The sequence below is a fragment of the Marmota flaviventris genome, chromosome 10 (assembly GCF_047511675.1).
Source record: "Marmota flaviventris isolate mMarFla1 chromosome 10, mMarFla1.hap1, whole genome shotgun sequence".
Lineage (NCBI taxonomy): Eukaryota > Metazoa > Chordata > Mammalia > Rodentia > Sciuridae > Marmota > Marmota flaviventris.
In genome coordinates this window covers 100,545,372-100,562,892 of record NC_092507.1, presented here as the reverse complement: position 1 = coordinate 100,562,892, position 17,521 = coordinate 100,545,372, and the positions used below count along the sequence as shown (strand labels likewise).

At 39.7% G+C, this 17,521-nt stretch overlaps 1 protein-coding gene across 1 annotated transcript in view; it reads left to right on the top strand.

The window, feature by feature from the left end:
- The first annotated feature begins 988 nt into the window (after positions 1 to 988).
- Positions 989 to 17,521, top strand: part of Aknad1 (AKNA domain containing 1) — a 35,918-nt gene continuing 19,385 nt past the window's right edge. Inside the window, 6 exon segments of the mRNA XM_027922028.2 lie at positions 989 to 1,975; positions 5,064 to 5,103; positions 5,512 to 5,657; positions 5,875 to 5,937; positions 11,172 to 11,305; positions 15,587 to 15,743. Coding sequence (XP_027777829.2) covers positions 989 to 1,975; positions 5,064 to 5,103; positions 5,512 to 5,657; positions 5,875 to 5,937; positions 11,172 to 11,305; positions 15,587 to 15,743 — 1,527 coding nt within the window.

Here is a 17,521-nt window from a genome sequence, read left to right as displayed (position 1 = left end):
AAGTATGTGTGTTCATCTACAACTAAAAAAAAAAAAAATCCCACCAGAACAGAGAAGGTGGGTGGTTATATTTAAGCTAAGCTGGCTTTCAATGTCACATGACTTACTCAGGAATGAGTGGATAAATGAAGGCCTTGGTATTGTAAAATTCATCCTTTAAGCTGGGCATAGTGGTGCACACTGATAATACCAGCAACTGGGGTAGCTGAAGCAGGAGGATCAAAAGTTCAAAGCCAGCCTCATCAACTTAGTGCGACGCTGACTCAAAATAGAAATAAAAAAGGGTGGGGATGTGGGAATGTGGCTCAGAGGTAAAGCACCTCTGGTCTCCCCCACTCCAAAAAAAAAAAAGAAAAGAAAAGAAAAGAAAAAAATATCCCTCCTTTCCTTGCATTCCAAATTCCTATTTGGGGCACTTGTCTAGATGTATAAGACACTGAATTCAATTCTCAGCACCGCATATAAATAAATAAAGTCCATTGACAACTAAAAAAAAATATTTTAAAAAATTCTCATTTTGAGAGAACAAACACAAATAATATTCCCTAAGGGACAATAATAAAGATTTGGCCATTAACTATAGACCAATGTCTCCTTCAAAATTTAATGAATGAGGACGGGAGATGGAGCTCAGTGGCAAAGCAAGCACAAGGCCCTAGGTTTGATCCCTAGCACTGAAAAAAAACAAAAGAGGGAAAATTGTTTTCCTTTACTATTATAGAATATTTAAGATGAGTTAGCTCTTGGGTGAGTTTTCTGCCTTCATGTTTATAACTGAATTTCTCTAAATGAAAAGCATGCATTTCGTTCAGCGTAGACACCAAATTAATCATAGTACATTATTCTAATATATTTAACAATGTGGCTATTCTCATTTCCCATAGAAGAAGGTGCACAATGAAGACAATCCATGAAAACCAGATATACTGTCATGACAAGGACAGCAGGACCAGGCAGCAGAGGTCAAGAAACATCAGGCTACCCAATCATGGACGAAAACGATTTTTCAGAAGATACAACTTATAAGCAACAGGAAGATTTACCTTATGATGGTGATCTCTCCCAAATGAACATATGCAATGATTACAATTTTACCGGAAATACTAACACCCTCGATGTTATTCCAATAGGAGATGACCCCAAAGTAAAGGCTGCCCATGTTGAAACATACAGAAATACAGCCATGGCCATGACGTGGGATAAAGTTACTGAAAATGCTACCAATAAAAAGTGTGATAAAGAGAATCAACGCACCATGACTCTTCATGTTCAAGCTACTAAAGGAGCTGCTTCAAAGTCAAACGTTTCTGATATTTTACTCCATCATCTTTCTAAAGAGCAATTACTAAGAGTTCAAGGTATTAACTTTGAAACTCTCCCAGAGGCACGTAATGGTGACTGTTTTGATGAAACAGCTTTTATTAAAAATATTATTTCACGTTATGTTAAGAATTCTTTCCCAAAAGCACAAACCTCAGAATTCATTGACCAACTCAACCCCAAAAGAGATGTCAAAAAAAGCAGTAAGCCCACCGGTTCTCCTATCATGACAAAAGAAAATATCTGTGATTTAGAAAAGCCAGTTGTGACTGCAAATAGCAACCATCACGAAAATTTAAATTTTCTAACTAAAATCAAGGGTCCACAGGATGAACAAAAAAGTTGCCAACGGCAGACACCCCAGAAACAGTTGACAGAAAAAGCAACTTCAAGCAATGACTTCAAATATAGAAAAGGTGAAGTTCATTGCCAGCTGCCAGATTTCTCTAAAGTTGCTCTCAAAATGAAAATCCCTAAAAATCACATAATGAATAAGTCACTTACAATGACTAAGCCAGCCAGTTTTTCTCCTAAATTGAGAAACAAATCAGCAATCATGCAAGATATTTTAGAAACCATGTTTAGGTCAAAGTATGTTGAAAAACAACATCCGGAGCAGAAAAGGGAAAGTACAAAACCTTCACAACAAATGCAGGTAAATGAAAAGAGTCTCCTGTAAATATATACTGGGACTACTGGTCATCTCTGTCAGGGTGGGTTTTTGGAGGGTGAGTGGGGCTTAGTTCTGGTTCTGAGGTCTCATTCAGCTCCCTGGGACCATGGGGGCGAGGGACTTGACCTTTCAGAAGCTCAGTGGTATTCTCATGAGAAGAATCATGGGCCAAATATACAACAGCATACAAGAGGGTGAAATCCAAATTCCTCAAGCCGGGGCATCCCCTTTAGTATCTTACTTCATCCTAACCTTCTAAACTCAGCTTCATTACCTGGCCAGCCTAAACCTCTTCTAAGCCTCTGAATTCTCTGAGCCTCCTACCTTCCATGAAGCATCCCATCTCCACTTGCCAAAGACCTGCTCCTTTCATGGCTTCCTTCAATTTCCCCTGGACCATGTAAATTTTCAAATCTGCAAAATCACAGTTATTTCTGTCCTTTGCTTATTTAGTACTTTTGTCAGAGCTTTTATCTCAGCCTGATTTGGATCAAAATAATTTAGAGGTAACTGTTTCTCCCACTCGAGTTTAAGACTCCAGAGGGCAGCAACATTATCTTCTTCTTTCCATTGTCTAATTTCCTTACAAACTTTGTCTAACAAACCATACAAACTGTTACATTGGTAACCACTTAATACAAAACGTTGTTAATGTTTAATCTATGCCTTTTCCCACTGCCCCACATCCCATCTTCTCATCCCTTACCCAACTTTCCAATGTGATGAGGCTGAGGATCTCATCATTTGAGGGAGAATAAATAGTAAGGCAAATTCACATTAATAATTAAAGTAGGCTGGGTGCTGAGGCATCTACTGTAATCCCCGTTACCCGAGAGGCTGAGGCAGGAGGATCACAAGTTCAAGGCTAACCTTGGAAAGTTAGCAATACCCTGTCTCAAAATAAAAAATAAAAAGGATTATGGATATAGATAAGTGGTAGAGTGCTTGCCTTGCATGTGTGAGGCCCTAGATTCAATCCTTAGTACTGGGAGAAATAAAAAGATCAAAGTGAACATTTTAGTTCTTTTGTCACTTTGCCAGGACAGTATGAAATTTCTTTTCAGCCTTTTATGAAGGGCATCCTGGACTGAATAGCAATGTCTGCCTGTTTCAATTTCCATCCCTCATTTAACCCAGCACTGGGAAATTTGAACCGGAACCTCCCGACACAACCTGGAGCCAGCAGCCAACCTGGTGGTGACAGCAATGCTTCCCTAAGTCTTGGAGAAATCTATACCTTTATGGTATTGGGAAGTTTCAAGGTTACTTGTTCTTTTTTTTTTTTAATTGGTGCATTATACTATACATAATAGTGGGATTCATTATGCTATATTTGTACATTCACATAATTTGATCGATCTCATTCCCCAGTACTTTCCTTTTTCCTTCCTCCTCCCTCCCCCAATCTTCTTGCTCTACTTTACTGATCTTTCCTTTGTTATTATTTGAATTAGTGCATTATAATTATATAGCTAAGGTGGGATTCATTATAGTATGTTTATATGTGGATATAGCATAATTTGGTAGATTTTGTTCCCTAGTATTTCCTCTTACCATACTTTCCACCCCCTGCTTCTAACCCCTTCCTCTACTCTACTGGTCTCCCTTCTGTTTTTGTGAGATCCTATTTATTTATTTATTTTTGCTCCCCCCCCCCTAGTTTCCACATATAAGAGAAGACATTCAACCCTCGACTTTCTGAGTAGAGATTAGTCACTTAGTTCCATCCATTTACCAGTAAATGCCATGATTTCATTCTTCTTTATGGCTGAGTAAAACTCCATTATGTATATATACCACAGTTTTATCCATTCCTCTATTGATGGACATCTGGGCTTGTTCCATAACTTGCCTATTGTGAATTGTGCTGCTATAAACATGTGTAGGCATGTGTCACTATAGTATGCTGATTTTACTTCTTTTGAATAAAAAATACAAAGGAGTGGAATAGCTGGGTCATATGGTAGTTCCACTCCTAGTCTTTTGAGGAATTGCCACACTGCTTTCCAAAGTGGTTGTACTCATTTTCAGCCCCACCAACAAAATATAATTGTACGATTTTTCCCACACATCCTTGCCAGCAATTGTTATTTGTATTCTTGATGATTGCCATTCTAAATGGAGTGGGATGAAATTTCAAGGTAGATTAATTTGCATTTCTCAGGGTTCCTGTTCTACTAGGAGGATAACATTAATATTGTTCCCAGTTCTCAGTCTCCTGTGTTAGTAGAAGGAGAATGGATATCAGGCTCATCTCTCTCTGGCAGTGGTAGTTTGAGATCAGGCATCTGGTTTTTTTTGTTGTTGTTTGTTTGTTTGTTTTCCCAGCCTGTCAATTCAAGCTAGAGAACTGAATGCTATAGGTTTCACATCCAGCCTATATTGGAGATATTCCTAATGACCACAGCCTACTTTTACCACTGCCATTTCATTCTCTGGCCTCTGTGTATTTCTGAGCTTTATGCTGGGAGCAATGGGAAGACCCTCAAGGTGATTCATTGTGGGATTAAAACAGTTAGCCTGTGGTGAGCATAAAACAACCACTATCTTGACACATATTTTGGAGTGCATGGCACATTATAATTCCTAGAACATGTTTGGTGTTAGCGAAAGGACCTCAACAGAGCTGCTGGAAAGATCAACAATGGTTCCTGAGTCATGGAGCTTACAGTATAATTTTAGGAGAAATGTTTGGGTATTCCACCTTCTGGTATCAAACATGATCATAATGATAGCTAAGATGTATTGCTGAATGCTTAGCACATGCCTGATATTATGGTAAATATTTAACATTTAATTCTCATAGTAGATTCTATTACTATCTCCATTTCACCACCAAGAAATTTGATGCTTACAGTGATGAGGCAATTGCTTGTGTCACCCAGCAAATTAGTGTCATAGTGGAATCCAACCCAAGCACCATGGACCCAGCTCTTGACCACAGAACTGGGCTGCCTCCATGATGACCAGAACACATCAGTTGTCCTGGAGGCAGCCCATTGATCATTCTGAATAATGGTGTAATTGGTCAATTGCAACAGTAATGTTTTCTTATTCTTTAACTATGCAGATGGAGCCTACAGTACACAAACATCAAGACTTTCTTACAGGTATAGAGTTTTAAAACTTCTTTGATTTAGAGTTTCAAAGACTATGTTGAATAGAAATGGTGAAAGAGGGCATCCCTGTCTTGTTTCAGTTTTTAGGGGGAATGTTTTCAATTTTTCTCCATTTAGAATGATATTGGCCTTGGCTTAGCATAGATAGCTTTTACAATCTTGAGGTGTGTTTCTACTGTCCTTAGCTTTTCTAGTATTTTGAACATAAAGAGGTGCTGTATCTTATCAAATGCTTTTTCTGCATCTATTGAGATGATCATATGATTTGATATGTGTTTTGAAAATTTCTAGAAGAGAATAGCAAGGCTGATTACTGCCACAGATTTTTGTTTTCAGTACTTAATAAGACGGAGATGAGTTGAAACGCATGGATGCCAAAACTTGTTCTTTCTTATGTAGAAATAAAAACTGAGACACATTTGTTGAAGTTGTCATCCGCCTCTCAGAAAGAGGCCTTCTCAAGTACTTACATATTTCAAAAGCTATCCCAAGGCAAGCAGATGTGTCAAAAGTTAAAAGAACAGACTGATCAACTGAAGACTAAGGTGATACTTTTAAAATTTATTATATAGGGGCCGGGCTGTAGCTCATTGATAAAGCGCTTGCTTTGCATGTGTGAGGCACTGGGTTCGATCCTCAGCACCACAGAGAAATTAATAAAGATACTGTGTGTTCATCTACATCTAAAAAATTTTTTTAAAACTTATTATTTAAACACTGGAGACCATACTATTAATGAAATATCATGTGTTTTTACTGCAGGTACAAGAATTTTCCAAAAAAATAAAACAAGACTCTTTCTGCCATTTGAAAGAAAAAAGAATGGTAATGAATTTGATTTAGTTTTTTAAAATCTTTATTAGAGAATTTGACATGGGTAAATACAAATGACTTCATGGTACCACCGTTTTCTCTAAAATGGTGGGAGTGGAATGTTCTGGTAGGAAATGTTTGGCTGAAGATTAAACTGTCTTAGTTTATGGGACTAAAAGAGCTTAGAATTCTGTTTCTATAAGAATTTAGCTCTCTTTCCTTTCCAGGGGATAGATACATCGCTTACCTCACTAGTCAACTCATAAATCTGAGGTATGCTCAAGAGAAGAACATGGAAGCCATTATAAAGAGGGTGCCTGTCCTAGTTGATGGGTCCTGGTGGATTTAGGTTATAAAAATTGCTAGTATCTGGCAACTCAACATTTAAGACTTTGAAAACTTAAGATCAAACTTGAGGCAATGCTTTTCAGGTCAAAATCTTTTACTTTCACACCCTTGCTTGTTGTTATATTTAATCACTCATTTATGTTGTCACTCTAACAGCCTTGTTATCAGTGACAGGGTTATGGGAAACGTGTGGACAATGAAGCAACAGGCCGAGGCTGGGAGAACCATAGATGGGCTGAAGTGGAAGATGTAGTTCAGGTCATCGAGTCAGCAGCAAGGCAGGTAGTGGGGAGTCCTGATGTGTGCACAAGCAAGATCCAGGGCGGGCTGTGCTGTAGAAACCTAAAAGTATGGGCCAAACCCAGGAGAACCCAGATGCTAAAAGATACCATGGATTATCCATTTACTCATCATATTAATTAAATCATTCATTCCTTCAAAAACCATGCACCAGGCCTTAGGGATTTGGAAATGAAGAAATTCTTCCTTTTCAAATGGCTTATAGTCTCCTACAAACAGGATGGTGAACAGATTGTTAAAATGCATCTTGAGAAAGGTTATAGATGATTCTCATGACAGCCTAGGAGAAGCTCCTCCTGGCTATTGAATGCTTTGGAAAGCTTCCTGGAAGTGACTTTTAACTTGGTGTATCTCAAGAGGAATAAGGGTGAGTTCAGCAGAATAGGAGGCAGAGAAGTCTTCTGGAAGAAAGGAAACCACAGATTCAATAGTGTGAGGGCAAAACCTGCCTCTCATGTAATTTGTCAGATGGAGCTCAGTACATCATGAAAGGCCTTTAAGTAATGCTAAGGAGCTTAGATTTTTTCCCTGAGTTTGAGTGATGGGGCAACATGGAAGGATTTAAAATTGAGAAATGGCAAGCACCAAGCACTATGGTAGGCATAGACCCAATGCAGGACGAGTTTGAGAACTTGAAGGCTGGTGTGAGGAAGATGAAGAGGGAGACAAATCTATGTGTTTAAGGTAGTGGTGGCAGATTAAAGGAGTGAATAAAGAAAAGGAGGCGGCTTGGATGAATTCCAGATTTCTGGCTTGGGTGACACAAAGGTCAGGAACAAAAGTGGAAGATCCAGTTCAGAAGGGGTGTGGAAGGCAGGCAGAAGGCAAGATGTCAAGTATAGTTTGGACACCTTTGAGTATGAAGTCCCTAGGGACATTCAAATGAGGATGTCCAGTAGGCCCTTAGTGTGATGGGTCTGGCCCTCAGAAGCATTTGGGCCAGAAATGTAGATTTGGCATAGCCGTGAGTTGAAGCTATGGAGGGATTGAGGTTGTCCAGGTCAAGTGGGAAGTGGAGAGGGTCAAGGAGAGAGTCACTGGTCAGCAGCAAGCAGAGGGCAGGGGAAAAAAAAAACAGAGAGGCCCAAAAAGGAGACTGAAGAGGAAAGACCCAAAAGATCAGGAGCAGATCTGAAGAGGAAGAGCTATTGAAGCCCCAGGAAGGAGGTTTTTAAGAAGTAAGGAGTTAGGGCTGGGGTTGTAGCTCAGAAGTAAAGCTTGCCTAGCATGGGTGAAGAACTGGGTTTGATCCTCAGCATCACATAAAAATAAGTAAATAAAATAAAGGCATTGTGTCCATCTACAAAAAAAAAAAAAAAAAAATGTAGGAAATTGGGCCACACCATTCAAGGAACAAAGGAAAATAAGATGTATATTGGTCAGTGGCAGATCACTTGCCTAGCATGTGCAAAGTCCTGGGTTCAATCCTCATCACTACAAAATAAAAAGAAAGACAAGTTGAAAAATCGTCTATTAAAAAAAAAGTGCATTGGACTTGGCAAGCCTGGTTTCACTGAGGTGGTGGATGGGAAGGCAAATTGCAGAGGCTAAGGATTAAATGAGAGATAAAGGAGATCTCTCAAAGGCGAGAGTTTGGGGAGCTTGCAGGACACAGAATTTTAGAGGGCAGAACAAAGCAGAACTGGTTTAAGGCAATAGCCTTCAGAGGCCTCAAGTCAGAAAGATCCTTCTGATGGTAGAGGGTAAGTAGAAATTCCTGCTGAGACAGGGAGAACAGAAAACTAGCTCCTGAAAGTTTCAGCCTGTGGTCTGAGCGTTCCAGGCCCATTTGGATCAGTGTTGGAAGAAGGCCAGACAGGGTGGAACCAACCTTCTCAACTTGAGCAGCACAATAATGGGAAGCATTTGGATTTTGGAGCAGACATCCTAGTTCTACTTATTGGTTATACAGCTTAGACATGTTGTGGCACGTCTCCCATCTCAGAATTGTTCTGAGAATGAAAAGAGATACAGTTATGTCTAGAAAACTGTGCCCTATCTTCTGGAATATAACATGATTTATAACTCCAAGATCCTAAATTAGAATTAATACTTGGCTTTCTTTTCTTCTCATCCTCTGGCCTTTGAATACTTGATTTCCTCTTATGGCTTTAATTGCCATTTATTTGCATGCTACAAATTCCTAAACCACTGTTCTTAGCTTTTTTTTTTTTTTTTTTTTTAATATTTTTAGTTGTAGGTGGACACAATGCCTTTATTTTATTTATTTATTTTCATGTGGTGCTGAGGATTGAACCCAGTGCCTCATACCCGCCAGGCAAGTGCTCTACCATTGAGCCACAACCCCAGCCCCTAGCTTTTCATCTATAGTTCCAGCACCGGTGCGTGTCTTCCTGGGTCTCCTGGTCTCCCTGCAACTCTAGTTCAGCCTTGATATCTTCACTCAAACTTGCTAGCCTTCTCCAATTCCTCATTTTACTCAAATCTATTACATTCTTTCCACCTCCCAACCCAGAAACTCTCTAGTTTGTTAGATTCTTAGTACCAGGATCTCTTCCTGGCAGGGAATAGATGGCTGGCTCAAATGGGGTAACCGAGGAGAGTTTAATAAAGGCATTATTTTACAACAGTGTAAGATTAAGGAAAACCAATAAAGGATGAGAAAGCCTCTCATGGAAGGAATGTGGGGAGCTGCTTCACCTGCAGGCTTAAAGGAGCAGAGGAAAACCAGGCACCGGAGCCTACAGGGAGAGCTGTAGCTGTAGGAATAGTGGACAAGCTCTGTGGCTTTTGATAGACTGACATTAGCCAATCTATGCAGGAAGAAGGAAATCAGGGAAATAATGACTCTCACTCCTACCTCATTGTCTCCAACTCCTCTCTCCTGCTGCTGCCAACTGTTGGCTGGAAACAACTGAAGCCAGGGTAGAAAAGAGCCTGTTGATACAGTTGACTCAAAGTTAGCCCCTGACTGGGGCACAGAGAAAGAGAGAGGATGAATACAGGGAGGAAACGGAAAACAGCCACCAAACTTGCCATTTTCAACCCTATGGCCAATATGTTTCTAAACTCTTGTCTATTTGTTAATATTAACAAGAATGCGTAATACTAGCAGCTATTATCTTTTGTATATGTATAGATAGTACCTGACTTAGGATGGTTTAACAATATTTCAATTTTATGATGATGCCAGGTAATACCCATTCAGTAGAAATCATGCTTTGGATTTTGAGTCTGAATCTTTCCATGGCTAGGGACATGCAGTAAGGATACTCTCTCAGATGCTGGGCAGCGAGAGCCAGCCACACAGCTCCGAGTTAGCCTACAATCATGAGAGTAGACAGCCAATACTGTACAGTGGTCTGTGTTCAACAAATCACATGAGCTATTCAACACTTTCCTTATAAAATAGATTTTTGTGTTAGGTGATTTGTCCCAACTGTAGGCTGATGCAAGATTCTGAGCACATTTAAGGTAGGCTGGGCCAGGCTATGATGTAATGAATGCTTTTCTACATGTGATATTTTCGATTTTCAATTTACAATGACTTTTTCAGGATGTAGCCCCATTGTGAGCAGTGGAACACTGGTACTGTGCTCCTGGCATGGTTATCTTATTTAATTTTCAGAAGATGGGAGCTATTATATTAATTTTACAGATGAAAAATTGAAGTTTCAAGAGTTTGAGTTATCTCAAATAATTCAATTAGTAAGGGACAAAGTCTGAACTTGAACCCTGTTTTGTCTGCATTGTAACCTCATTGTGCAATATTCCCACCCTTGGCAACATAGCTTCAATTCCTCCTTTAATCTCCATTTTCATGAATACTGCCTAGTCTAGGCTTCCCTGAGCATCCTTTAAATCTGACTTCAAACTTACTTCCTCCATTGTGTCTTGGAGTCAAATACACAGTCTCTCTTTTCAACAGAATAAAATCATTTAGACTAGGACTGTTCCTGAGATAGTTTTTTAATCTCATGCCTCAGGCCCAGGGTCAGACATAAGCAGGACTCAGGGAATGTTTAGCACCTGAGGATTTGGGTCAGAAGCCTCTACATATCTTCAAGAGAGGATCCTGACCTGCAGAGTTTAAACATTCATTTATACAAAGCAGCCCGAGGTGACTTCTGCAAGACCCACCCACTTTTCTGGCTAAATTTTGCTATTCCTTCCCCATCTTACCCTCCAGCTGCCATAGACTGAAACCCAGGACCTCTAACTTCAGATCCTTTTTAAGATCTATGTGACTTCAGACATAATTTCTAGAGCTCCTGTTTTCTTCCTCTACAAAACCAGGATAATGAAGTCTCCTTTGCAAATTCACAACGTTGATGTGAAGATTAAACAAGATAAAGTGCTCTATAAGTAAAAGTCATTCTGCAAAATACAGGATAATGAATATGCCATTTAGGAGTTCAGAGGCCTCCAAGCGGGTTCCGAGGGAGAAATCAGAAATGACTGTATTTTTCAGCCATGTGCTGTGAGGGGGTTGCGAGTGCCAAGATGACTCTTGGGTTGTCTATATTTTAGATGTCAGATTCTGACACTACTGTAGGGTCACCTACTCTGCGTTTTTGGGAAAACAACTACACACACAGCTTACATGTGGATGATTCCAATGACTTCACTTGCTACAGGTCCTGAAGAAACTTCAGGAACACCTTGAAGTGCTGGAACAGGAGTTGCTGGCCTCCAAGGAAAAACATTTGGGCTTGCAGCAGCAAATCCACAAGCATGAATGCCCAACTGTAGATGACTTTGATCCCAACAGGTCAGGTTCACACCTACCGTGCAAGGTTCATGGGCCCAAGGTGGCCTCTTTCACGTGGGATTCTGAAGTAGCCACTGGCTTAGTATGTGGAGAGCCACTGGTCTAGAGTCAGCAAAAACTGTGTCACCAAAGGGAAAAAAGTGACCATTCTCTCTTGTCACAAGTAGCATGGATCATCTGTGATGTGTAAGGTGCTATGCTGGGCATCGATCCCAAATGACCAGTTGTCTCCTGGGACAGAGATACTATGCCACAACTTTATATTCTGTTGGAGGTTATTTTAATTGGTTCTGAGACTCAGAGGAGCACAAGAAAATATCAGAAGAACTCATGTGCTCATGACAGAGGGCCTTCTCCTCTCCTGTCCTCCTCAGCTCTTTCCTAGTTCTCTCTGCTTCTAACTTTGCTATCTCTGGCTGGTTCTTACCTACTGTCCATTTTTTACTCCTTCCTTTTCCATCCACTGACAGTTCTGAAGGGCGGTGGCAGGAGAGGATCATTGGAAAGTTGATTTGTGCGGAGGTGAAGGACCTTCAAAATCCTGATAACGGAAAACAATTCCTGAGTTAATTCACATTAGAAACTTGGACGCACACTCCTCTTGAAGTTTCCAATTGGCCATTTTTATGGAATCATTCTCTTCTCGCTTCACTCCAAATAATTTTAAGATCCATTCCAGAACTCCAGGCTAAGATTGTTTCTATTTAATTTCCTGGTACGAATTAAAAGAAACCATTGAGTAATATTTGTGAAGTTCAACTCTTTCTACTCACAGCATTTTAATGTGGAATCATTCTTGATGCCAAAATATTTTAATGATTTATGTTTCAGAACTAGCATCCTGAGATGTTTTTTCCCCCCTGAGGTACAATTTACTTTTTTTCAAAATGAATGGAACCTCTGTCTGCCTTTATTTCAATACTGTATAATTAAACAGCAGGGATGAGGTTTTAATATTGATTTTTTTTCCCCAATGGCTTTTTCTCCCTGGCGGGGGGGAACCATCTCTACATTCTTCTGCTTTTTTAAAAAACTAATAGAGTAAGTATATTTATTTTCAAGGAATCTCTTAGCTGTCATTTTCAAGACAGGCCTCTGTGTGCATTGAGACTGAAGTTATGCAATGCCTTATTTATATCCTAGTTGCAACCACACTGTGCCTGGCACAAGTATAAATCAAAAGGGTTTTAACTGCAATTATATCCCATATACGGGAAAAACTTTCAACACTGGGGAAAGGGAGGGACCCAGCCTCTCCCAAAACTCCCTTGGAGCCACCTCAGGACAAGCAAAGCTGATCAGCTCAAGACTGGTCCTCTTATTCTCACATAGACTAACGAGGCAATGGCAGAAGCCCATATAACCTTTAGGGTCTTGAAGTGTTGAGAACCTTCTAAGTGTTTGTCCAAAAACCGATATAGGTAGCTTTCTGTGGGGGCAAGAATTCTGCTGATTTATTGAGCAGTCACTTGTTTCCATCGACTGCTGTGCTCTTATTAAAAGCTTTTTATCACAGTGGTAAGGTATTCAAACCTCAGACCCCTCCCACATACACAAAAAGGTAATATACAGAATTATTTGTTTGGATCTCATTTCTCTTGTTCATCAGAATGCCCAATGGTTGTCTGATTCTTTCAAACATCAGAAACCAAAACGAGTCAAGAAATGGGATTCTACTGCCAGGCACATGCCGGTAATCCCAGAAACTGGGAGGCTGGGTCAGGAAGATCGAAAGTTCGAGGTCAGCCTAGGCAACTTAGCAAGACCTTGTCTCAAAAGAAAGAAAGAAAGGGAGGGAGGGAGAGTGCCCCTGGGTTCAATCTACAGTACTGCCCCCACCCAAAAGAAGGAAGAAAAAGAAATGGGGATCTACCTCCATCATCTCTGATATTCTCAGCATCAATCTTGTCCTTTGCTTTACAGGAAAAATCATGAATTCCCTCAAAAATGTCTCTTATCTATCTCCAAATCTCCATGCTGACACCTCTTTTTTCTTCCTTCCTTCACCCTCCAACCTCCTTGAGCCCCGCCTCCTTTTGGACTGCCATGAAGTTTGCTGGGTCATTTCACTCCTTTTTTGTAAATCAGCAGCCTCTAAGTGTCCTCTGCTGCATTCTCTTCTGCCTTCTACGTTATAAATATTCTCCAATCTTATTCAACTATCACTTTAGCATTTCTTTGTCCTGCCATTTATCAAAAACAGCAGCCTTTCTCCACTAGTTGAAAAAGACATTTTAAAAAATGTATTAATTTCTTTTCAGTACTAAGAACTGCATATGCTAGGCAAGTGCTTTACCCCTGAGGTACATCCCAGCCTTTTAAAATTTTTTGTCTTGATACAAAGTCTTACTAAATTGTCTAGGCTGGCCTTCAACTTGCAATCTTCCTGCCTCAGCCTCCTGAATAGTTGGGATTATAGATGTGTACCGCTGTGCCCAATGGCAAAAGACGTTTTATCAAATACAAAATCTCTGCATGTAGTTGTGACATTTTTCTATTTCATTCTACTGATCTGTTTCTGTCTCTATATTAACCAAATGTTTTTTTTTAAATATTTTCAGTTGTAGGTGGACACAATACCTTTACTTTATTTTTATGTGGTGCTGAGGATTGAACCCAGTGCCTCACAAGTGCAAGGCAAGAGCTCCACCACTGAGCTACAACCAGTCCTGCACTTCTGTTCTTAGCATTTTGTTGATTTTTACTTGGTTGTCTTCATTTATAAGGTATGACATTGTAGCATCTGAAAGCAATGACAGGCTTTTCCTCCCTAAATATTTATATACTTTATTTCTATTTTTCCTTCCAGTTCTTATATATTTCTTTTTATTACTTTATTTCATTTGCTAGGTTTTCAAGAATAATATTGAATAATTAGTACTTGTGAAAGAACTTTTTTTGGGTGGGGGGTAACCAGGAATTGAACCCAGGAGCACTTAACCACTGAGCCACACACACTGAGCCACGTCTAAATTTTTTTAAAAAAATATTTATTTGAGACAGGGTCTCACTAAGTTGCTGAGGCTGGTCTTTAATTTATGATCCTCCTGCCTCAGCCTCCTGAGTCACTGGGAGTCATCACACCCAGCTTCTTTCTTTTTCTTAATGTTATTTATGTTTCTCATTACTTTCCAGCAGTTTATTTTGCAGATTTTTTGGAAACAGAAATTTATTTTATTGATAAAATTTTTAAAATTCCTAGATGTACTTTCTTTTTCTGTCTTCCTGTTTTGAACACTTAGTTTATTGATTTTTTTTCAACTTTTTCTTCTAATAATGCATCTTTAAGACCCTAAGCAGGGGGCATATCTTGGAACATAGCATACACAAGGTCCTGGACTCAATCCCCAGCACCAAAACAAAACAATCCAGAATGAAAAAGAAACATACCAACCCCCCCTCCCCCAACTCAACTAAACTGGGTGTAGTGGTTTAAGTCTGGAGTTCCAGCTCCTCAAGAGGTTAAGGCAAGAGTATCACTTGAGCCCAGGAATTTGGGACCAGCCTGAGCAACACAGAAAACTTGTCTCTTAGAAAAAAAAAAAAGTATAAATTTTCCTCAAACTACTGCTTTAACTGCATTGGATTGATTTTCATATGTTTTTCTCTCAAATTTCATCTGCTAATAAATTATTCCTCACTCCCATTTCTATTTTATATTTAACCCAAAATTATTTAGATGAAAATTGGGGGCTGGGGATGTGGCTCAAGCGGTAGCGCGCCCATCTGGCATGCGCGCTGCCCGGGTTCGAACCTCAGCACCACATACAAACAAAGATGTTGTGTCTACCGAAAACTAAGAAATAAAATATTAAAATTTAAAAAAAAAAAGAAAAGAAAATTGGGTAAAATCTATATTTTAAAATATACGTGCATGTAATCATAACGAGCTTATTCATTAAATTATTCTCATACTTTTATGCTCCTCCTCTCTTTTAATTGGCATAATGATTATTTCCATGGCATTGCAGCTCTTAGAACTGTCAGGGATCCTGGTGTCATCAGATCCAGAAAAGCAAGGTAGAGCTGAGATACTGGAAGCTCAGAAAGATGAAATGATTTACCAAAGGATAGACAGCTAATAGACAGCAAATAAGGCTCAGAGCCCAGGACTTTGGAGTGAAACTCTAAACAGAATGCATCAGGGCAGAGGTCCCTTATCCTTTCCGTCTATAGATAGGCCACATTAAAAATGTAGATCAGTGCCCTTTTCAATTACTGTTGTCACCAGTTAGGAGGCTGAGAACGTAGCCCAGGAGGTGCCTGTTTATGTTTACCCAGAAAAGTGGAAGGTAAAATCTTCAAGTTGGAGGTGCTACTTGAAGATGTTAGAGAGAAAATTGACGAAAGCAAATGTACTTCAGCACTCTGTCTTCCTGTGAGCTCTCCAATCTTCCTGGATGACTTGGCATCCACAGCCTCTTCGTCCTCAAATGAGGTCATGCAGCAACCTACAGCCTAATTTTGTGCCAGGAAAAATGGTTTTTATGCATGTATGGACTCCTAACTCATGGATTCACTGGACTCTATTTTAATATTTAATGAAAACTGAACTTTCCAAAGCCCTAAGAATCATAATATTTAAAATGGTACCAGCTTTTAGAAATTGGATGCTATTTCAAGTGTTGGTCTTGAAACATCCCATTAATTTTGGATGCAACATTTCAGTGTGAACTGATGATCCACAGAATAGCTATTTCTTCTGGATAAATAGCAAAACTTGTGGATCGTGCCTGGGAACATTTTTCTTTTCAATAGTTTTGTGCTCTTTCTTCTAAATAAAGACTAGCACACTCAGTGAAATAATTATTTCCTCTAAATCCACTTCTGCATTTTCCTTCTCTCAAGTTAAATTCTTTTGATTGTCTGCATATACCAGATTGGGAATTCAAATCAATCGCCACTATCTTCCTACGGCTTTTTTGCCTCAACTGTCAGAACATCTCAGACTAAATTAAAATTTGAAAAAATGGAATCATCTAAATAATTGCCTTAAGTCGACTCTGGTGTCATTCAGTATTTGAAGACACAACCCCAGGGCTGATATTCAAAATTCAAATGAGGTTTTTGTCCGAGCTAAGGACAAGAATGAGAGGATTTATATAAATATTAACCTTCCAAAGAAGTGTGTTCACCACCTCAGAACGCTTTGCTGCCTGACAAAACCTCATTCCCTCAGGCCCAACTTTGGACACAGGTAATTTCTGCATCCTGGATACTCAGCCCCCCATCTCAGGCAGAATTCTTTGCCTGGGGTGGTGTGAGGGAGCCTAAGGGTTCTTCTAGCCATCCGGCAGCAGCTGCCTCAGGCCTGGATTCACTCTGCTTTACTAGGTCCCAAGTTTACAGCAACTGTTGTAAAATGAAGAAAACTCCACACTTTGTAATGATCAGTACTGAAGAAAAAATCTACTGCTGGTATTTATTATTCATTCATTCATTTATCCATTCAGCAATATTTATTGCTATATACTAGGCACTTTTTTTCCTTTTTATTGGTGCATTATAATTATACATAACAATGGGATTTGTTATAATATATTCATACGTGCACACAATAAAACAGTATCATTTGATCGATTTCATTCCCCAGTACCCCCCCTTTCGCCTCCGCACCCTCCCCCTGATTCCCTTCTTCTATTCTACCGGTCTCCCTTCTATTTTTTTCTTTTTAATTTGTTCTACTAGGCACTTTCCTAAGTATTTGGGATTCAACATAAACAAGGCAGACAAATCACCCCCTCCCTCAAGATGTTTGCACTTCTGGGAGAATTGAATAGGAGTACAGAATGTAAAAAGCACTATGCAGGAAGTGATAAAACACTCCCATGACTCTGAGGCCAAACTTCCTGGGTTCAAATACTGGCTGTGTTACTTATCAGCTTTGTGATCATGGGGAAGTTAGGCAACCTCCCTGTGTCTCAGTTCCCTCCTCTGAAAAATGGGATATCAATGCCTGTCTCACCGGGTTGTTATGATGTTTAAATGAGTTAGTACATGTAAAGTACTTAAACCAGCGCATTACTTCGGTGTTAGCTGTTGAGACTATTAAGTAATGGGACATGACCAAGGTAACTGTGAGAGGGCAGCATTACTAAGGGAGAGATAGTCAGAGGGAACATTTGAGTTGAGTCCTGGGATAAGGAGGCTACTTGGTGAGGAGTCTGGGAAGGGACCCTTGGAGGCATATTATGGTGTCTTAGGAGTGATAATGGG